This window comes from Nyctereutes procyonoides, unplaced genomic scaffold (genome assembly GCF_905146905.1).
Source record: "Nyctereutes procyonoides isolate TBG_1078 unplaced genomic scaffold, NYPRO_anot_genome, whole genome shotgun sequence".
Classification (NCBI taxonomy): Eukaryota; Metazoa; Chordata; class Mammalia; order Carnivora; family Canidae; genus Nyctereutes; species Nyctereutes procyonoides.
Genome location: NW_026575159.1, coordinates 14237083 through 14260764, shown reverse-complemented (window position 1 = coordinate 14260764; position 23682 = coordinate 14237083). Strand labels below are relative to the sequence as shown.

At 37.0% G+C, this 23682-nt stretch overlaps 1 protein-coding gene across 2 annotated transcripts in view; it reads right to left on the bottom strand.

Moving 5' to 3' along the window:
* Positions 1-23682, bottom strand: part of COL14A1 (collagen type XIV alpha 1 chain) — a 217171-nt gene that overhangs the window by 140872 nt on the left and 52617 nt on the right. For both annotated transcript variants that reach the window (XM_055314233.1, XM_055314231.1), the window contains exons 6-11: positions 15408-15563; positions 14460-14579; positions 12813-12977; positions 9252-9413; positions 1980-2131; positions 676-805 (exon numbers count right to left, since the gene is read on the bottom strand). In XM_055314233.1, the coding sequence (XP_055170208.1) occupies positions 676-805; positions 1980-2131; positions 9252-9413; positions 12813-12977; positions 14460-14579; positions 15408-15563 (885 nt within the window). The remainder of the gene's footprint in view (positions 1-675; positions 806-1979; positions 2132-9251; positions 9414-12812; positions 12978-14459; positions 14580-15407; positions 15564-23682) is intronic.

Genomic DNA, 23682 nt, shown 5'->3' with positions numbered 1-23682 from the left:
TATTTGCTAAGCAAACATAGCTTACTTTTCAGATAATATTCGTCCTGAAATAGGTTCACACAGTCATGCAAACCCCTTCTGAGAGGGTAAACATAAAGAATGCTTAAAAACAGGAACAACATCTTCTAGTCACTTATATCCTACTACAATGATGGGCACATTTCTCTGGGAACAGTCAAGAACAAAGTGACTACTCAGACTACTGTTTTATTCCCATTGCCAAGCATAGTGTCTGATATGAAGCAGCTATTAAAAACAGTCATTGCGTCACTTAGTAAAGACAGAATGGGTGGCCGGATGAACAAATTCATGAGTCAATATATACCCATCAATGCAATCAGAGACAGTGAGGAGATGTGAATGAGTCAGTAGTTAAATTAGTTCATAATACACATTCACTAAATATTTGTTTATTAAATTGATACATGTATTTTGCACCCTTCACCATCAAGATTGCTCTCTCCTAAACAAAGCAGAGTTTTATAATGTCCCTCTCAATAGCATCTGCAAACTGTAACTGCAGCATGCGTCAGTACTGCATAGAGTACCACAACTATTTCCTAGGAATTGGATTCAGGATGGCCATCAATACAACCTGAGCAGAATTCCAGTTTAAGAAAGGCCACCTAAGCAATGCTGTACAAGGTCAGATGTGGGGTAGAATTCAATACATACGTGTGGTTTCGGTTCCCCGTAGGCCTTCACTAGCCGTGTGAGCGTATATTGCGAAGACTGCTATCTGATATTCAGTTAAAGCCATTAAGCTTTTCAACACCGTGGAAGATACACTTCCATCCACCACCACCTGATTAAAGAACAGTTCGAGGAATGAGAGTGTGGAATATCTCACATGCAGAATTGAAACCAAAAAGCAAAACATCTCTAGCAAGAACATGTCATTAAATATTTTATTTGTGCCACATCCTCTTTTCCACTGTGGCAGTCAATTCTCCTTGAATTCCTCCATGAAGTGATATACATTTTATGGAATATGTCCAAAAGTCCCTTATTAATTCATATCTAATGGAGTGTGTCTTTCTCAGGCTAATTGTTATCTTAAACACCTCCATTTAAAACAGTTGACGTGTGATATTTTTCCATGGGGCTTTGGGAAATATTTAAAGAGCTTATTAGGCATGAAAAAGATAGAACCACTGGAAGCACTCAAGACTTCTTTTTTAGTCGAGATGATTTAAATATCCCTGATCTACTTCTTTAACACACACACACACACACACACACACACACACACCAACCTAAAAATCTTGCCATAATAAATAAGAATATTATGAAACATGCTGAGGTCAATCAAAGGTTAGAACTACAAAAGATTTTCACTTCAAGAAAAGGGGGGGGAGTTCATCACATTTTAACATATTCCTTGGGATTACTCTGTCAGAGGTAGGAAATGGGAAAGATCCAATCATCTGGCAATAGGTGTTCTCTCCTGTGATGGCCAAACCATGAAAAAGGCCAGCCACAGATACTTTATTATGGCTTCTCTATTGCACTAGTCTCGATAAGTGCCTGGAAATCCCAAACCTTGGAGGACTATATGACCACATAATTTGGAACACACAGACTTCATTAAGGCAGAAAATCCAGACCACTTCCAAAATAGAAAAAAATACATGAATAGCAAAAAAAAAGAGTTCTGGCCATATAATTAACTATTGATTCCTTCTACTTTAGAACTTGTTAATTTTAAAAAGGAAAAAAAGTGAAAATAAGTTATGTAAGAAATGAACACATGATCAGTTCTGAGGGTTATTTGATAGAGGTGGGAGGAGAAAGTATAAATGCCATACCAGAGAGATGGGAGAACAAAGTAAACACTTGGAAATGTATTTCAGTCCAATGAATTTTAAATGTTTGTGACAGAATAATCTCCTTATATATGCATTTCTGTCCTGTCTTCACTACTGTGGAAGACTTGAAAGAATGAAAATAATGGTTTGAAAATATTGTCTCCTTATTACCTCGTCTGGTTTTCCACCCCTGGCAGGATAATACACGACTCTGTATTTTTCCACTTTTCCTGGGGCATGAGTCCAGTTAACCATAAAGCTTCTGGCAGTGACTTCAGAAGTAATCAGCTCTGTAGGCGGCCCAATGGTGGCAAGAGCTGAGGCTAAAGTAGAGAAACACATAAAGTGAACCTCTTTCCCAAAGTTACTTCTCATGAGCCTAAGATACTCCATTAGTCGGACATGACTATTGACCTCATGCTCCCTCTGAGATTTCATCTCTAGACAAGTTGATTCAATTATTGACGCCTACATTTGTTCATTGAAAATTTAAGTGCCTATTATGTACCAATCACTATGCTGGGTTCTGAGGATACAAACTTAAATAAGAGTCCTTGACTCTAAGAAACTTTCTTAAAGACATTGTCATAGCATGATTTTTAAAAAGCATAACCAGAAACACAACAATGGTTTACCATGTGTGTATCTAAGGGTACTCTCCTGAGCTCTTTAGAAGTATTATTTTAATTCTCAATAGTTGTTATTATTGTTTCCATTCTGTAGATAAGAAAAACCAAGGCACAATGAAGTTAAATAATGTGACCAAGTTTCACAATTAGTAAGTATCAGAGCTGAGATTGATAATTGAGTTTTGGACATAAGAGCCTGTGTTTTTAAGCATTACGGATACAGACTCTTTATGGAAGCCTTCAGTTCAACAAATGGCCAGTATCTAGAAGTAAAAGGAGAAGAAAAGGCAACTAACATAACATATATTGAATGCTCCCTATAAGCTAGACACTATGTAAACACTTTGTGTTACATCATGTTAAAACAAATGACTCTATAAAAGATTTGGGGCATGTAGAGTTCAAAGTCCTTGAACTTTAGGATTTCTTACCCTCTAGGGACTTACCCAAAGGGACTTTAGTAACCATATTAATGAGAAAAAAAAACATATGTATTGAACACAACTATAACCAGGAACTATATTATATGCTCTATCCAAAACCACAGGTATAGAGTTTTTTTGTGGGAAAAATTGGTCTCTAAAATAGTCTCATTAAGAAGCTCAGAGAAATGTATTCAAGAAACTATTGCTGGGCTGTCCAACCTATCCCAAGAGATCTGGTCCAGAGAAAGAGGAATGATGGAAGAGATGTAGCCAAATAGAATCATTCCACACCCTGAACACAATGAAGGCAAGAAATAAAACCAAATTATCAAAGGAGGATCCTGATACTACCTTCTCAGTTCATATCCCTATAAGCCAGAAATAACCTCTAGATCAATGATATCATAATAGACAAAGGTTAAAAAGTACATGATGGTTGTGATTCATCATGGAAGCACAGGAAGATAGGACTGATGTACTTTCCCTATTATTTCTGCTAAGTACAACTAAAAATTCTGGAAATTATGTAATAAGACAAGCATAAGAAGACACTGAAAGAGAGAAGAAAGTGTGTGGGTAAGAGATTGCAGGACCCAAGGAATGATATAGTGATGGGTCCCCAGAGTTTTCCTTTCACCTCATATGTCCTAGACATGGAGTTAAAGAATCTAACTACCTAGAAACACCAATAGATACAAACAAAAAAAGCCCCAACAAAGCCTGCTCTCTCTAGCCAAAGGACAAGGAAAGGGTCAGCCTGCCAAGACAGAACAATTTTAGGCAATAACTGCTTTACTCTAGACAAATAGCACACAAAAACCTGTGGCCCCACCCCTATTCATGTCAGCAAAGGCCAAGTGGGGAGTCAACACTCTCAACTTTTTTGGCTGTAATGGCATGTCCCAGCATTCAGCCCTTCCCAGCCCACAGCCAGAGTAGCGTAAGAAAAGACTAAGTAGGGAAGAGAGATAATCATCCCTGACAGATGGTAACAAATCTTTCTACCACATCCCCATCTGTCATACAAGTGGAGACCATAAGGAGAGCTTGGACATCCAACCCCACCTACTAGTACTAAAGCACCACTCCCCTTCCTCTTTGGGATGTTGTTGGAGGAGATCTAGTGATGGGTTAGTACTTAAAGAAATAATGACTGAAATTTTTCCAAATTTGGCAAAAACTATAAATTACAGATTCAAGGAAATGAGTAAATGGTCCCAGATAGAGCCACAGAAACTCACACCAAGGCATATCATAGTCAAACTTTTGAAAACCAAACACAAAAGAAAAATCTTGAAAGCTATGTGGAACAAATGACACCTTATCTATAGTGGAAGGAAATTCTAATCACAGCAGTTTTATCATCAGAAATCATGTAGGCCAGAAGAAAGTGGCACATTTTTCAAGCATTAAAAGAGCTTCCAACCCTGAACTTTATATCTAGCACAAATATCTTTCAAGAACGAAGGGAAAATCATTTTCAGATGAAATAAAATTAGTAATTAAAAGAATTTTCCACCAGCAGACCTATACTAAAAGAATGACTAAAGGAAATTCTTTAAACAGAAAGAAAATAATGAAAAAACAGAAGCCTAGGGCCACAGAAAGGAAGAAAGAATGAGGACATAAAAATATGGATTAATACATTTTACTTCTCCTTCTGAGTTCTCTAAATTATGTTTTATGATTGAAGAATTATAATACTTTCAGATGTGTTTCTGAATATATAGAGGGGGTATTTAAGCCAACTATATTATACACAAATATGATAAGGGGATGTGAAGGGAGGTAAGGTTTTTACACTTCACTCAAACTGCTAAGCGTCAATAGCAGCAGACTGGAATGAGTTATATGACTATATAATATTATACTTACAACAACCACCAACAAAGCTATACAAAGAGACTCCAGAAAAAAATACACTATGAATAAATAAAAATAAAATTATAAAAACTGTAAGTAACCCACAGGGAAAAAAAAGATAAGGAACACAGAGAAATGAAAATCAGAGAGAACAAACAAGAGAAAAAAACCAACAATAAACTAAATATTAGGCTTAAGCCCCATCATGTCTATTATTACATTAAATGGAAATGGCCCAAAATACCAATTAAAAGAAGGATATTAGCAGAGTGGATTACAACATATGACCAATTATATGTTGTCTATCTAAAATCTACTTCAAATATGATATAGGTTGGTTGAGCATAAATAGATTTAAAAAGTCATATCACGTAAACATTAATCAAAAGGAACTAGAAATGGCTATACTAGTATCAGAGAAAGTAAACCTCAGAACAAATAAAATTAGTAAAGATAGAGAGGGACATTACATAATAATAAGTAGCTAATCCATCAAGAAAAAATAGCATTCTAAATGTGTGCACCAAAAAGCTGCAAAATATATAAACTAAAAACTGATAGACCTGAAAGAAGAAATAGACAAGTCCACCATTATAGATGGAGACTTCAATATCTCTCTCTCTCAACTATTGATAAGATGGCTGGACAGAAAAATTAGCAATGATATAGAACTCAACAAGACCATCAACCAACCATCCAGTCAAAATTTATAGAACATTGCACATGACAATAGCAGAATATATGTCCTTTTCAAGCACCCACAGAGTATATAGCAAGATAAACCATATCCTAGGCCATAAAACAAGCCTCAGAAAATTTAAAACAATAAAAATTACACAGAGTGTGCTCTCTAATGACAGTGAAATCAATTATCACTTAGAAACCAATCACAAAAAGGTAACAGAAAAATACCCAAACACCCTGAAACTATACAACCATTTCCAAATAATCAATGGGTCAAGTAAGACAGGTCAAAGAAGATAAAAAAATATTTTGAAATGAATGAAAATGAAGATACAACATATCAAAATTTGTAGAACACTGCTAGAGCAGTGTTGACAAGGAAAATTATAGCATTTTTAGTAATTACATTAGACAAAGCAGAAGCATGGCAAATCCATAATCTAAGTTCTTGTCTCAACAATCTAGAAAAGTATGAGCAAGAAAAACTCAAAACCAGTAAAAGAAAGAAAATAAGAAAAATAAGTGAAGAAATCAATGAAATCAAAAACAGAGTAAAAATCGAGAAAAATCTATGAAACCAAGAGCCAGCTCTTTGAAAAGTTTTTTTTTCCCTAAAGAACAAAGCTCTAGCAAGCCTGAGAAAGAAAGAAGAGAGAGAGAAAGAGAGGACTATAATTACCAACATTAGGGAAAAACCCCCACAGACTATCACTAGAGACCCTGCAGACATCAAATGAATCATAAGGGAATACTCTGAATAACTCCACACATATATTCTACAAATTCTAAGGAAGGAACCAATTCTTTGAAAAGCAGAGAGTCTCCCCCATAAGATGGGGTATAAGGCAAAGATGTTTATTCTTATCATCACTCTTACTCAACATAGTATGGGAAATTTTAGCCAGTAAAAAGGCAAGAAAATAAAAAGCACAGAGATCAAAAGCAAAGAAATGAAACTATCTATTTGCAAAGGATATGATTTATTTCCTATGTAGAAAAATCCCTGAAAATCTAAAGGGAAAATTCCTGAATTAATTAGCAAATTCAGATAATAAGGTTATTGGATATAAAATAAACATACAAAAATGTAATTGTATCCATAAGTATTTGCAATGAACATGTGGACACCAAAATAAAAAATAAAATATAAATAAATTTTAAATATTATTTATAAATATTAATATTTATATAATATATAATATATAATTTATTATAAATATTAATATGTATAAATAAATTTATAAATAAACATACAAAAATAAATTTTATAGATAAACATAAAAAATGTAATTGTATCCATATATACTTGCAATGAACATGTGGACACAAAAATAAAAAACAAAATATAAATAAATTTTAAATATTATTTATAAATATTAATATTTATATAATATACAATTTATTATAAATATTAATATTTATAAATAAATTTTATAAATAAAATTTCTCAAAAGAAATTAAATACTGACATGTATACAGAATAAAACCTGTATAGAACTTATATCCTGAAAACTACAAAATGCTGATGAAGAAATCAAGGGATATTTAAACAAATGGAGAAATTTACCATGTTTGAGGACTGGATTCTCCACACAGTAGTGATTAACAAAAGTCCAACAAGATATTTTGTAGAATAAAGATTTTTCTAATATTTGTATGGAAAGGTGAAGAAAGTGAAATACTGAACAGAATTTTCAAACAGAATAATCAAGTGGGAGAATTCAGTCTATTGGATCTCAAGACTTATATAGCTACAGTAAATCAAAATTGTATAATATTGGAAGAGGGTTAGACTCATAGACCCAAAAGAACAGAATAAAGAATCCAGATATAAACCAACACAAATTTGCCCAACTGATATTTAACAAGGTGCAAAGCAATTCAATGGCAGAAATGGAGCATTTACAGGAAGTAGTATGCTGATAGGAAAAAAAGAAAGAAGAAAGAAAGAAAGAAAGAAAGAAAGAAAGAAAGAAAGAAAGAAAGAAAGAAAAACAGGCCTTGAACTAAACTTAAAATCTTTTACAAAATGTTAACCTAGGTCATGGACTTAATGTAAAACATTTTAGAATAAAACTACAAAAGAAAGTTAACATTTATGGCCAAATAATCCTTCAACTTGATACTAAAAGCAATAACCATATAATGAAAAACTGATAAATCGGACCTCATTTAAAACTTTTGCTCTTCAAAAACTTGTTAAAAGGATGAGCAGATAGGCTACAGTTTGGGGGAAAATAGTAACAATCCATATATCTAACAAAGGATTCATAGCTAGAATATAAATGAATTGTCCAAACTCAATGGTTAAAAACTTAACACATGCACACCCAACTAACTAATTAGAAAATGGGCAAAAGACATGAACAGCCAAAGAGCAAATACAGATGTAAAATAAGAGTGCAAAAAGATGTCCAATTTCATCAGCCATCAGGGAAATGCACATTAAAATGACAATGAGATAGGATTACATACTTATCAGAATGCCTAAAATAAAACATATTAACAACACATATTGGTGACAATGCACAGAAACATAAGCACTCATAGATTGCTGGTGGGACTGCAGAATGCTGCAGCCACCCTGGTAAACAGGGTACAGTTTCTTAACACCAAGCTAAACTAAATGTGCTACTACAATATGATGCAGCAATTGCAGTCTGGGCATTATCCCAGAGAAATGAAAACTTATGTTTATACCAGAACCTACATGAACATTCATAGCTGATTTGTTTGTAACAGCCAAAAATGGAAACGACCCAGATGTCTTTCTTCCTTTTTAAAAAATAATTGTATTTTATTTAAAATTAATTAATTAATATAGAGTGTATTATTAGTTTCAGAAGTTGAGTTCAGCGATTCATGAGCTGCATATCACATCCAGTGCTCATTCTGTCACATGCCCTCCTTCAAGCCCGATACCCAGGTACCCCATCCCCCCACTCACCTCCCCTCTAGCAACTCTGTTTGTTTCCTAGAGTTAAGAGTCTCTTATGGTTTGTCACTCTCTCTGATTTCATCTTACTTCATTTTTCCCTTCCTCCTCCTATGTTCATCTGTTCTGTTTCCTAAATTCCACATATGAATGAAATCATATGGTATTTGTCTTTCTCTGATTGACTTCCAATCTGTTCATGGTTAAACAGACTGGTTCATCCATACCATGGAATATGACGCAGCCATAAAAAGGAAAGAGCTACTGATACATGCAACAAGTAGGATGAATGGCCAGGGAATTATCCTGAATGAAAAAAAAAAAGCCAGTCCCCAGATATTACATAGTGCATAATTCCATTTATACAATATTTTCAAAATGAGAAAATATTTAGAGATCAGTGGTTATCTGGGGTAAGGGAGAGGTTGTGGATAGAGATGAGTGAATTGGCCATAAAAGGACAACAGGAATGATCCCCATGGTGATGGAAGTGTTCTGTATTGTGGCTATCAAATCCAGTATCCTGCCTGGGATACTGTACTGTAGTTTTGGAAGTATGTTACCATTAAGGGGAACTGGCAAAGTGGACACGATCTCTCTCTACATTTTTCTTAAAATTTTATGTGCCTGTACAATTACTTCAAAATCCAAAGTTTAGTTAAAAAAAAAAACCATGATGGTCTTAATGTAACACTGTGGAGAAAATTATGTAGTAGTTAAACTATTCCTCCCTCAGTGGGATGTCAGTATATTCCCTTTCTAGTCTGATGATTCATGTCTTAGGGGAATAAGGATTCTATTTAGAAAGTCAACATGAAAAATGATGAGAATTTTCATAATCCACGATAGACTTTTGAAGAGTAATATCCACATGCACAGAATGACCGCCTTCTGTTCCTCGCTTTACCTTTGATCTCTCTGTCTTGTTCTTCCACCCGGGAGCAGACAGTCCTGGTCAGGCTCTCCACTACTGTGTGCATCAGGTCAAATTCGGCGACATTGTACACATGAGTGCTGTCTGGTTCAGAGGCGATCTCCCGCAGCTCATTCTCATCCGCGTTTTTCACCCCTTACATTGAGGACAACAGGGAGGGTCGTCACACTCATGCCCCATTTGAAAAACCAACCTCCATGAGCCCGTCCTGAGCCCATCAGTACCCCCTGCCATCGAAGCATCTGCTCCTTTCAAGAGGTGCATCTCATGTTAGCTTTGTAAAATTCACCTTCAGAATCATTTTTAAATGATTACATCCTAACTTTGGTGTATCTTAACAGACAATGTGTTAATGAAACTAACTTCTGGGGCACCTGGGTGGCTCCGAGGTTGAGCGTCTGCCTTTGGCTCAGGTCATGATCCCAGGGTTCTGGGATCAAGCACCATATCAGGCTCCCCACAGGGAACCTGCCTCTCCCTCTACCTATGTCTCAGCCTCTCTGTGTGTCTCTCATGAATAAATAAATAAATAATCTTTTAAAAAAACACCAACTTCTGTCTTGGATGAATATTGCAGAGGCAATAATAAGTAAACTAGCATTCTAAACTATCAAAACCTTTGGTTTAAAGTTCTATAAAATAATTTTACTTAAATTAAGAGTAACTGTTAGAATAAAAATTAAATATATACATATATTTTTTAATACTTACAGTACCATTATATAGCATTAAAGGAAAGCTTGGCGAAAAAATTTTTAACATATTCAAGTACAACTGGCTGACTAGTAACCACTGCAATTTTGCTAATGCAAATAGGGAAGCTCTGCTTCTTCCACAATATTTGTAGAATTCCATTGCTACAAGTCAAGCACAATTCTGGGTGTTTGGAATGTAGCAGGAAAAAGAGTGAGACACAAAACCTTCAGCTCCGCGCAACTTTTCCAGTCTGTCTTAGCAGTAGATGCTAACTACTATGTTATGTTACCTGCTATGTTCCAGGAACTGCAATGGTTTAGGTGTATAAATGCATTCAATCCTCACAATCAACGCTATGAGTCTGGCACTATTGTTTCCCCCAGTATATGAATCAGTAAACTGTTGCACAGAGAAGTTAATTAACTTGCTCAAGGGAACACAGCAGTAAGTGTACAGCTGGAGTTCCCACCAGGTAATCTAGATCCAAAGTCATATCTTCTTAACTACTATATCACACCCCTTCTCAGAAGATCAACCATTAAAACAAGTAAGAGAAATTTTAAATAGAAAAGGAAGGCATGGGATCCCTGGGTGGCGCAGCGGTTTGGCGCCTGCCTTTGGCCCAGGGCGCGATCCTGGAGACCCGGGATCGAATCCCACATCGGGCTCCCGGTGCATGGAGCCTGCTTCTCCCTCTGCCTGTGTCTCTGCCTCTCTCTCTCACTGTGTGCCTATCATAAATAAAATAATAAAAAAATAAAAAAGAAAAGGAAGGCATGGGGTTGGGTTTTATGGGCGTAGAGGTAGATTTCTCTTCCCCAGGCTTTAGCAAACAAGGAGCCTTTCTTTATAAATCCATCATTGCAATCATCTAAGGGTATTTTTTTAAGGTACTATGGAAGCAAGGAAGGGAGATTACCTAGGGTAACATGAATGACTTCTCAGATGCCTTGCTGTGCCATTTAATTTATCTTCCAACTTTGACATATTAAGTGACAAAGTGTTGGCTGTCTCTGAACTATGTGCTTTAGAGGGCTATAAGATAATAAATACTAATGATTTCCAGGTAATTTCCAAAGAAAAAGTCCAAATTACATCTGTATGAGTTCACCCAAAGTTTCGTTTCAAAACTCATCCATTTATTATCAACAAGACCACAGAATGGAAACTAAACACATAAATTAATCCCATTAGTTTGTCGTCTATAAAGATTTCCCCTGGGGATGCCTGGGTGGCTCATTGGTTAATCCTGGGTCTTGGGATGGAGCCCTACAAGGGGCTCCCTGCTCAGCAGGGAGCTTGCTTCTCCCTCTCCCTTTGACTACTGCTCCTCCTGCTTGTGCTCTCTCTTTCTCTCTGTCAAATGAATAAATAAAATCTTTAAAAAGATTGCCTCTGATGGACAAAAGGATAGTATAATAAAAAAATGATTAATTTCTCTGATGTTTCCTGCCTGAAGGATTTCAACAAAAGCTTCTAAAATATACAGCTGGATCTGTGTGCACAGGAACAAAATAACACTGAGTACTTGAAGAGACAAGCAGTTTAATGTCAATAATGCTTTTGATGACTTTTAGGTAAAATCAACAAGTTTGCATTCATATAAGAATATCCTGGGGAAAAAAACCCTACCACCACCACCAATGACAAAAAGTATATTCTAGGGGAGCTAGTCCCAAATCTCTACTATCTCTCTCTCTCATCTTTCCAAACTGAATAGTTTGTTGCAAACAGCTTGGGAAAGAGAAGAAGAGGTCATCATGACTTGGAAGGAATTTGTTCTGTAAGGATTTTGCTTTGCTCATCTTCGTGTCCCAGCACCCACCACAATGCCCGGCACACAGCATTTAAGCACAAACATCTTGAATGCAGCACTCTATAAACCACATTTCCAATAGAAAATCTAGGAATGGGTCAAATGAACTGTTTCTTGTTTGGGGATTTTGTTTTGTTTTATTTTGGTTTGTTTTGGTTGGTCTCTACTAAGTAAAAGACCTTCCTGCTGCCAAAGAAACTGTAAATATTTTCATCAAGAGTGAAGTTGCATCATATAAATGGTTTGCAGTTATCCTGGATGTGTGCCACATGTCTCCTTTTCCACAAGGGTGATACCTTATAGAGAGTTAGTTTCAAAGAAATAATATTGCATAGCTAGAACTTTATGCTTTCCAAATAGCTGCAGGACCTTAATCCCTTGAAAACAATAAACTGGTTTCTCCTCTATACTACCAGAGAAGAGATTGCTATAATGTGATACTAAAGAGAAAGTCCTGGGGCCTGGGTGGCTTAGTTGGTTATGCATCCAACTCGTGGTTTCAGCTCAGGTCATGATTTCAGGGTTTTGAGATCAAGTCTGGGTCAGGCTCTGAGCTCATCAGGGAGTTCGCTTGAGATTCTCTCCCTCACCCTCTGCCCTACCCTTCTATGTGTGCGCACGTTCTCTTTCTCTCTCTCTCTCTCTCTCTCTCTCTCTCTCTCTCTCTCAGTCTCTCAAATAAATAAATAAATATTTATTTAAAAGAGAGAAAGTCCTTACTAATTAAAAGCTAACAAACATGTACCTAACCTTTGCATGCTACTTTATGCTTTTCACAGTACTTTATGGATGGCATCTCATCCAGAGATTCTCATGCTATGGGGTACATGAAAGTTACCACCACTTCGATCTTAAATGTAATGATGTTGGACTCAGAGCACAAGACTGGCTACCACTAGAGCCAGGACTACAAACTATTCAGGTCTCCTGGCTTTCAATGAAGTGTACTTTGCACTATATATTGTTTTAAGTGGTTGTGTGTCTGTGCCCATTGTTGAAATAGGACCACAAAAAGCACATACCTATGGCAAACAGTTCTACACCAGATTCACGAAGGTTTCTAGATGGTGGAATTATATCATCTTGGGACTTTCCATCTGTGATTAAAATGCCAATTTTGGATACTCCAGTCCTTGCTCCTGCTTCTGGTTTAAAGCTATTTTCAAAAATGTAGTTCAAAGCAAGACCTGGGGGAAAACAGGAGAAAATAAAACAAACCAACCACCTCTAATAAAAAGCTTTCCAATTCTGAAAAATGTAACCACAAGATGAGTAACTTATTGAGCTAAAAGTTTTTTAATAGATATGAACTTTCATCTTCATTTTTACAATGACCTTTTTCTCAACAGACCTGATGAAAACCTAAAATCCACCAGAATACAGATAACATAAATAACTGAATAGTCCATCGTTTCAGAAGCTAGCATTTATAAAGAACATTAAATTCATCGCCAATAGATGTTTACAGAATTGAGTACAATAAAACCTAAACCTTTATAATTTACCATAAAGCAGGAATACCCACACAGAAGCAACAATCCTAAATATTAACAAAACCTTGTTTATGATGGTCTAAAGAACCAAATTCTCTTTCTCTTTTTAGGGATAGTGGAGGCAGATCCAAAATGATCACTGAATTCCTGCCTTTTGAGTGTGACACTTTTCATTCAGAAAAAAATAATAAGTGCTGCAGTACTGTTATAAGATTTGTGTTTAATAAAGTTTTTTGCTTTTAACAAAAAGATTATGCCTCAAACTGGCAAAGCAATTATCAAGATTTCAATGGCTTACTTAAAAGTCAATGATAGCATCACTACTATCTAAAATGAGTATCTACATTGTGCACCCATAGAAGAAAATACCAGGTACTAAGGTTAAAACCTGTGACAACCCCTTGTGGCTGGAATAATTATAATCTAAATATTCTTATATTCCTTGTTTATCAAAAAATGGGTGAGCCAGGGATGCACAAATATTTTTATGACACTACTGCTTGCAGAATAAAGGCAAAGAAAATACCTTCCTTGAAAATAAATAAGGTAAAAATTTGTTTTCATTTAAAATGATGGGATGGCTAGAAGCCCTGGGTGGCTCAGTTGGTTGAGCGTCCAACTCTTGATTTCAGCTCAGGTCATGATCTCAGGGTCCTGGGATTGAGTCCCACTTCAGGCTCTGAGCTCAGGACAGAGTCTGCTTGGAATGCGCTCTCTCTCTCTATGCCCCTCCCCCCACTGGTGCACATGCATTCTCTCTCTCTAAAATAAATAAATAAAGTCTAAATAAATAAATAAATAAATAAATAAATAAATAAATAAATAAATAGAATTATGGGGTGGCTAGAGGAGAAAAGAGGAAGGGAAATGAACTGGCAAAAGCTAAGACACCCACAGCTAAGACAGTCACTGAAGATTGTCAGCATCCAGGATTGCTCCATCTCTTCCTGGCCCAGCCAAGTCCTTCTGGGAACATTACATTCACAAAGCAAAAGGAATGGGGGTGTCTGGGTTTTAATTCTTAATGCTGAGTTTGAGAAAAGAAGCCATCTAAGAATTTTAGATTTTAGTTTGGTTTAAAAATACTAGACCAAGTCTTATAAAGTGGCAGATTAAGAAATGAAACTAATCTTTGGCAAGATATGTTGCTAAAAACGTGAAATGAATGAAACATACCTGTTAGCGTATTTCCTCCCTTGTATGGTAGATTTCGGACGGCTTCAATGACCTCATCTTTTGTGTTAAAGGCGTTCAAGTGCCACTCTATTCTGGGGTCGCCGCTGTACTGTGCAAGACCTGGTAAAAAAGATGAGATAGCCCAACCAGAAATGATGGGTTAACTCAAACATCTAGTAGACTATTTGTGAAACCAGAATAATAAAGAGCCTGATCTCTTTAGCAATTATTTCTCTGCTTCACTATGTAGTTTCAAAAAGAATTCTTGGCATCAATTTAAGGAATTAGTTTGGACATATCTTGGGACAGGAGGAATGTACATGTTTGCTAGCCATTTAGTAGTGAGCACCTAATTAGGTACTTGGTATTTAAAAACAAATCTGATTGTATTTGTAGATAAAACGTCTAATTTACTGGTTCATTTTTGTCCTCAAAGGAATGACTTTCCTTAATGGCTATTTAAAAGTGAAACTATGAGACTCTATATGATAAAGTGAATATATTGCTCAAAGCTTTATAACCTTTTCTTTTTATCTTGGCTAGAATTAACTTAGCAGAGATTATTTTGTACTATAAAACTATTTCCAATTCCCAATTTTCTTAGTTCAAAATTCCACTAGATTCAGCTGTTTCTTTTAAATAAAAAGGAAACTTCTACCTGAAAAATTCTTAAACCTGTTACAACTTTGTTATTATTATTATTAGGCAGACAACATTTTGACTTTTTAGAAAACTGAAATGTGTTCAATAATTAATTGAATGACAGCATCCTTCAGCATAAATTAGTAGGAATAAATATTCATTGATCCAAACTTGTGCTCTTAGGAATATCATGAAAGTTGATCCTATAATTCTGAATGTCGCTCCATAAAGTTTTTGAAATCTCTTATGAAGCTTCCCAGCAGATTTACACTGACAGCTGACTTCTGCTAACAACAGAACATATACCAATTCGTGTCTTCTCTGAGCCCACATTGAATGCTGTAACCAGGTTTTCCAAGAAAAGCCGAACCAGTCTGAAGTTGAATCTTCCAATACTCCATGAACCATCCACCAGGATTACAATATCAGCAATAGCTGGAATTTCACAGAAAAACTTCACTTCTGCAAAGCACAAACCAGAAAAATTTCTGTAACACTTCTGCAACTTTTTAAAAAAGTGATCCTATTTTATATCTTTCAGATAACTTAGTGCTAATCATACAATAAAATTCCCATTAAAGCAACCATGTTTTTACAACCCTTCCCTTAAATGCGTTCTTAGTAGGAAAAAATTGTGGTAACAGCTGGCAGCAGAGTCAGTGTTCTGGAAATAGTTAGCAAAACACTGGCAGGTTCACACTGTCCTGGCGACTCAAGCCTTCTGTGTATTTTAGAAAAGTAGTGTCTGTGAAAAATCATCCAGCTTTGGGTTTTAGCCTGTAGATTCTTTCCAGGAAAGGTCTTAGCAACCACTGGTGAGGGATTCAGCAGAGATGGGATGATGGCCAGAAAACAGAGAGGCGGCTCTCCTGTGCTGATAAGCGCATGCTGGCGGAAGTGATATAAAAGAAACAGGGACTTCCTGAATTTAATCTATGCATGCCATGTGCTTAATCTAAGAAAGGTAGGGGCACCTGAGTGGCTCAGTGGCTGAGTGTCTGCCTTGGCTGAAGGTGTGATCCCGGGGTCCTGGGATCAAGCGCTGCATCAGGCTCTGCAGGGAGCCTGCTTCTCCCTCTGCCTGTGTCTCTGCCTGTCTCTCTGTGTCTCCATGAATAAATAAATAAAATATTTACAAAAAAAAAAAAAAAAGAAAGGTACACAATGTGATGTGATGAGCACTGGATGTTATATGCAACTGATGAATTACTGAACTCTACATCTGAAACTAATGAGGTACTTACTATATGTTGGCTAATTGAATTTAAATAAATTTGGTTTAAAAAAGAAAAGTACGCAGGCCTTGCCAAAGTAGGAAGGGTTGGTGGAAGAAGAAAATTGGGAAAAGGCCCAGGAGTTTCCCTATATTCAAATTCTTTAGCATACTGCATGTAACAATAAGATTTTGTCCCTAAAAATCATTTAGCATTTGATTTTTTTAAATGGCTCAATTAGGCTTTAGAATAAGGAGCTAGAAAAGGATGCCCAGGAGCCAGAGTGATACTTAGAGACCCTTAGAGAAAATCACAGCTGGAGTTTATCTTTGCAACAAATGAGGAGGCTGTGGGCTGTATGGTAGGTCTGTGCTTGACTACATGTTGTCACACAGAGCCAAGGTATTAAAACAGTCTTCATGTAGTTCAGAACCTGTAGAGATTTGCAGTCTTGTTAGCACCTTTAGTAGCATTGCTTCCTACTCTAGTTTGTGCTTTCAAATGGGCTCCTTAACTTTGCTCAATGTTCATATTAGGACTGGTGATCATGAACAGTGTATCTTTGTGTCCATGTCAACTTCTTGAAGTTGCCCAGCAAATCCCTATTTCATGTGTTTTCTAACATTAAAATGACCGTAAAACAATATTTGAAATACAATACAGTTTATGTACTGAAAACTGAAACACAGAAGTGTTTATGAATAAACTGACTAAATTTTTCCAGCAGGGAAAAATAATCAACCTACTATGTTTGGGGTAGGCAATATAACAGATACCCCTGCACCTACCAGACTACATTATTCCCGAAAAATCTTAGTTTTCTTCCCCCTTCCAGACATAAGTATGCAAGGAATACCTAGATCCTTTTACCAGAAGGGATAAAATGTACTTGCCAATGAAACAATCAGATACTCATTATGGAAGCTAAATAGTATAGCTCAATCTGAAGTTTACATATTACATTTTTGGGCACCAAATATCCCTTCTTTAATAACCAGATACAAAGCCACTACACTGAAGTATTCTAAGAATTATTTTAAGAAGTCATGAAGTAAAAATTAATTTGGTTTTTGGAAATAATCAGGGGAAACTGAAGTCTTGAAGCTTTAAGAGTCTATTTCTCTTGGTATTTATGGGGAAACTTACTTGAAATGGAGAGTCCTCTGTTTTCCAAAACTGTTGGGGGGATACTGTTTCACTTTTTATCTAATTGTTTGGATGCATTGCAGACAGGGTCTTAGAAAGGGGCTATTTCTCCCTGGTTATTTAGAAGAGGACTATGAAAACCTGTATTTTATGTAGGAGCAAAAATAAATGCAACAATCTGGATTAATCTTAGCAACATACTGCTCTTTGGTAGGTAGCAATATTTGGGGATGGGGAGGAATAAGTTCCAAAAGATTGCTATTAGCCTGACATCTTTTTATAGAGATAAAAATAACTAATATAAAAATACTCTTTTTAGAAATATATATGGATGCCATAGAACTATGTCTAAAAGTGGGAGGAGTTGGGTGATGCATACAGAGTCCAAGATAGTGATTGCCTTGGGTGAAGAGAACCAAGGAATTGGGATGGCAGCAGCACCATCTGGTTATATGTGGGTTGTGGGCAAAGTATTAGCTTTCCTGGGGGAGAGAGAGGGGTCTGCATGATTATTATGCCATTAAAAGTAACAAATTAAGTAACTAATCAAAAACAATCCTATCTGGAATGCAGAGAATATTGACTAGAAAAAAAATTTTAGTCTTTATGTCACACAATTTGAACACCAAGCCTTAAACACAAGGTACAATTCCACACACTTGATTTGAAATTAATGGCCTATTCATGCCCTGTTTTCTAACTAAGGACCAGTATCTGTTACATCAGCAGAAAGACACAGTTTTTAAGATGTTGGATTTCAGAAATCAAAATATATCATTGGTTCTGCATTCCAGAGTATGATTTTTCTTCAAGATTAGTACACATGCACTTGGGAACTCTGAAAACAGTATTTTTTTAAAATGCCCTAAACCCTGGTTATTAGCCCTAAGATCTATCCAAGCACAATCACCCTAAGGGCTATTTCCCACTATGGCAGGCACGAATGCAGCATGTCCAACTCCACTAAGATTTACTGTAGGTAGAACAAACTCTGTACATAGTGTGCACCACGCTTACCCTGCCAAGTATGTTTGTGCCAGAGGCAGACAAATGTTCGAACACTTCGGGCAAGAGGTGTTTTAAAGCTGTCATGCTTGAGTTCAATAACCACACATCTCAAACATGATTCCAGCTGCTCTAGTGAATCTTTTAAAATATATACTCAAATTTTACTAAATGTTGAGTATATTCAAATTTTATTAAAAATAAGAGCCCAGATTCAGCACTGATGACAAATATTCTCCTTCCACTGGAAAATATGTTATCCACGTCAGCATTCTCCAATGGAGAGAGACCAGTCAGGGGAAAAAAAAATGAAGTATCATAAAATGTGTTAAGGAATCAAGTGGTGGAAAACCAGACAGACCTGGAAGCCCAGATAAATGTCACATAAAACTCTGTAGGCAAATGTAATTTAAAAATGCATTTAAAGGGATAAGTACATGTCTACAACAGCCAAACTATGGGAAGAGTGCAGATGTCCATCCACAGATGAATGGATAAAGATGTGGTGTACACACACACACACACACACACACACACACAAGGAATATTATCCAGCCATCAAAAAATCTTGCCATTGCAACGGAACTAAAGGGTAATATGCTAAATGAAACAAGTCAGAGAAAAACAAACATCATATGATTTCACTCATATGTGGAATTTAAGAAACAAAACATTAACACAGGGGAAAGGAAGGAAAAATAAAAGAAGATGAATCAGAGAGAGACGCAAACCATAAGAGATTCTGAGCTCTAGGAAACAAACTAAGGGTTGCTGGAGGGAAGGGCATTAAGGAGGGCACTTGATGTAATGAGCACTGGGTGTTATATGCAACTGATGAATCACTAAATTCTACCTCTGAAACTAATAATACAGTATATGTTAATTACATAGATTTTAAATAAAAAGAGCCCCCCCCAAAAAAAAACCTGTGAAATTCCAGTTTTGCCAGTTATCAAACTGCAGATCAACCAGCCATCTAACATGACTGTTAATTCTTAGAAATCAAATTACAAAGAGTTTACTGGTAAAAAATAAATAAATAAAGTCATTAATATCTTTTCATTGTTAAAACAGTATTCTGTAATTAATTTATTTTTTTAAAAGATTTTATTTATTTATTCATGATCGACAGAGAGAGAGAGAGGCAGAGACACAGGCAGAGGGAGAAGCAGGCTCCATGCAGGGAGCCCAACATGGGACTTGATCCCAGGTCCCCAGGATCACGCCCCAGGCTGAAGGTGGCGCCAAACCGCTGAGCCACCTGGGCTCCCTGTAATTAATTATTTTAATAAATCCCTTCTGCCCCTCCATATTGTATATAAAGTTAAAGCAGAGGAACAGGGAAAATTATTTCTTTAACTATATTTTCATTCAGCTCTTAACATGGACTTTATCTAAAATGCAATTCTGGAAATGCGGGGAGTGCAAAAGAAGAAAAGAAAGCTAAGCAGCTGATGGCAATCAAAGGAAAGCACCCAGTCTATGTGTTAGATCACAAACATAACACTGATGTCACAGATGGCATCAGAAGGAGCAGCTCCCCATCGGTCTTATACCCTCTGGATGTGCAGGATGAGGAGGCCTGGGAGAAACCAACAACTCCCTATCTGAAAGTTACGCCCATCATGACATTAAACTTAAGCCCTCTATGCTTATCTATTGGTTTAATCCTCACAACAGCTCTGTGAGGTGCCATTTTTATCAGCCCAACTTCAGGCCAAAAAGTATGATATACATGGGTTGAGTGATTTGCCCAAGGGGTCACACAGGGGAGGAGGGGCAAACCTGGTGTTGGGATCCCAGTATCATGTGTTTAAAATCTAAGCTTTTAGGGGCTCTTGGGTGGCTCAGTTGTTAAGCCACCAACTCTTGGTTTTAGCTCAGGTCATGATCTTATGGTCTTGGGAGATCGAGCCCCACATCAGGCTCTGTGCTCAGTGGACAGTCAGCTTGAGATTCTCTCTCTCCCTCTCCTTCTGCCCCTCACCTCCATGCTCTCTCTCTCTCTCTCTCTCTAAGAAAGAAATAAAAACCTTTTAAAAATAAAATCTAAAAAATAAAAAAACAAAATCTAAGCTTTTAACAACAGGGCTGTATAGACTTCTTTAAAAAAGGATTTTATTTATTTGTGAGAAAGAGCCGAGTTGAAAGGAGAGGGAGAAGGAATTTCAAGCAGACTACTCGCTGAGCATGGAGCCCAATGTGTGACTCAATCTCAGGACCCTAAGATCATGACCTGAGCCAAAATCAAGAGTCAAACGCTTAACCGACTGAGCCGCCCCCATGCCCCATGGGCTATATAGGCCTCTATAAGGCACTCTACAGGATACAAATTTAGAAAACAGAGGGAAAAGTCTTCAATACGAAGCCGTATCCCCACAGAATTGGCCTCTGCTGTGACAGCTGCAGCTAGTATGTACCGTTTGCAAGCATTTCTAATTGTCTGTCTAAAACTTTTTCCCTTCCAAATGTAATCACCTAGTACTTAAATAGCTCATGCGAAAAGCATCTCTTTAACAATAATTTTATACCAATTTTACTATGCTGCTGACATCCCGAGAGAATTTTGTGTTGAAAATACAAGTGAATTCAAGCACCCTAGCTGTCTGCAGGGCTGTCCTCCAGGCCAATTCCTCCAGAACCAAGCAGCAGGACTGAACCCTTCCCCATCACCCACTGCCCCAGGGTTTTTAACAAAAGCTTTGCAGTTGACCACAAAAAAAAAGAAAGAAAGAAAGAAAGAAAGAAAGAAAGAAAGAAAGAAAGAAAGAAAGAAAGAAAGAAAAGAACAACCAACCACCCTGAATTAAATCAGTCTTACTCTAAATTTTTTATTAATTTGATAGTATGAGATGAATTTTCAGGATAAAATTTATTTATTTATGAAAAATGTATTTAATATTTACTGTATACCAAGAGCAACTGGTCAGGGCAACTGGGTGGCTGGGTGGTTAAGCATCTGCCTTTGGCTCAGGTCGTGATCTCAGGGTCTAGGATAGAGCCCCATGCTCAGCAGGGTGTTTGCTTCTCCCTCTGCCTTTGTCCCTCCCCCCTGCTCATGCTCACTCTTCTCTCACTCAAATAAAGAAAATTTTAAATAAAGAAATTTTTAAAAATAAACATAATGATATAGAGAGTAGCTGTGTATGTGGAAAAGAGGTGTTACTCTGGTGAGAATGACACAAAATTACCAAATTAAAAGTCTTTCTTTTATACTGTATTATTATTTTTGTTCTAATAGCATTCAAAGTAATAACCTAATTGTGGCTTAAACGGAAATATACACAATGTATTCATGAATAAAAGCAATTAGTTCACCAATTTAGTTAATGAAAACAGAAAAGAGAGAATTGACAGAAGCAGCATTTTTTCTTCCAGGCAAACTCCTATTCATCCTTCAAAACCCAGGTCACGCTTCACAACTCCATGTAGCTTTTCCAACAATCCTAAGACAGGACTCACTAATTGCCCCTCATTACTGCCTCTGCATTTGTACATGGTTTGCTGTATTCATGACACCGGACTATTATGATTTGTTTCCATTTCTACCTCTCTGATTTGATTGAACTCATTGAGAGAAAAGAAGTTGGCATCTTATCTTTTTCTCTCCTTTCTCTGGCTCAGCTCTTGGCATGAAGTACATCAACAAATGTGAACTACATTGAATTGTGTTGTTAAAAAGGAATTCCTCTTTTCACATAATTTATGCCTCCAGTAAGGCACTAGAAAAATAAACCATGACGGCTCAATTAAATGTGGTCTCTCCTCCCACCCTGGCACTCTACCACACTAGGAAAGCGGATTACGGATATTTAGGGATCATAGACATTATATCAGGTTTGCCTGTCTTCCTCACTATTTTTCCGATGTGTGAGGCAAAGCTGAATTAAAGGGGAGTAGGTACTATTTTTACTCACATTATCTCAATATGCACTAGGAAAATCTCATGATGATTTTTACCACAACTGGTCAGATTCATTTAGTGGCTTTAAATTATTTTTTCTATGCCACTAGCAAAATACCTAGCGAGGCCATTCATTAACCAAGACATCTGAAGGAAAACTGTGGTCACTTAACAATTTTTCACTTAGGTCTCCCATGAGGTTAAGTTTAGATCTCCAAACCAAAAGCTCACTTCCAAGATTGGCTTCAGCGACATCACTGATGATTTTTTTTTGAAAGAGTTAACATTATTTTACCAATGGTTCTAAAAAGGGTTTTTTCAGTACTTTGGCACATTCTGGTTCTTTTCAATGTTCTTGGGGGTGCTATTATTGTTCTCATTTCTCAGAAAAGAAAGTGAGGTTCAGAGAGACAAATGAATGAATCAGTGGTTACCTCACTCAGGACTGGATGCCAGGTCTTCTAAAGGTTTGGTCCAACATGCCTTTTTCATCAGACCATGCTACCACCACCACCATAGAAAATGTCCTCAATGCAACATGGATGGCGACTAGTTATCTGTCGTATTAACGTTACAAGTTGTCCATCCAGAGGATCCCTGGGTGGCTCTGCGGTTTAGTGCCTGCCTTTGGCCCAGGGCATGATCCTGGAGACCTGGGATCCAGTCCCACATCGGATTCCCTGCATGGAGCCTGCTTCTCCCTCTGCCTGTGTCTCTGCGCCTCTCTCTCTCTTTCTCTGTCTAATAAATTAATAAATAAATGCTTAAAAAAAAACAAGTTGCCCATTCAGCAGGTGGGGAGCGTACCCTTCAGAGCATCCCTGACAGGGGACTGCCCTACCTAAAACAGCACCCCTCCAACACTCTCTTCCTTTATTCTATTTTTTTGTTTTTGTTTTTGCATAACTTCTTGCTTTCTAGAAATATGATATACAGTAGAATGGTTAATTTTATGTGTTAACTTGACTGGCCCACAGGGTGCCCAGACATTTGGTGGAAGGTCATTCTGAGTGTGTCTGAGGGTTGTTTCAGGATGAATTAGCATTTGAATCTACAGACCAAGTAAAGCAGTTGCCCTCCCTCATGTGGGTGGTGGTCATCCAATTGGCTGAAGACCTGTAAAGAACATGATTGAGTAAAACGGAATGGCTTCTGCCTAACTGCCTTGAGCTGGAACAGTGGACTTGAACTGAAATACGGGTTCTTCTTGGACCTTGAGCCTGTCAGATTTCAGGCTAAAATTTACACCATCATCTAGCTCTCCTGTGTCTCCAGCTTGCTGACTGCAGATCTGGGGATTCTCTAGCCTCCA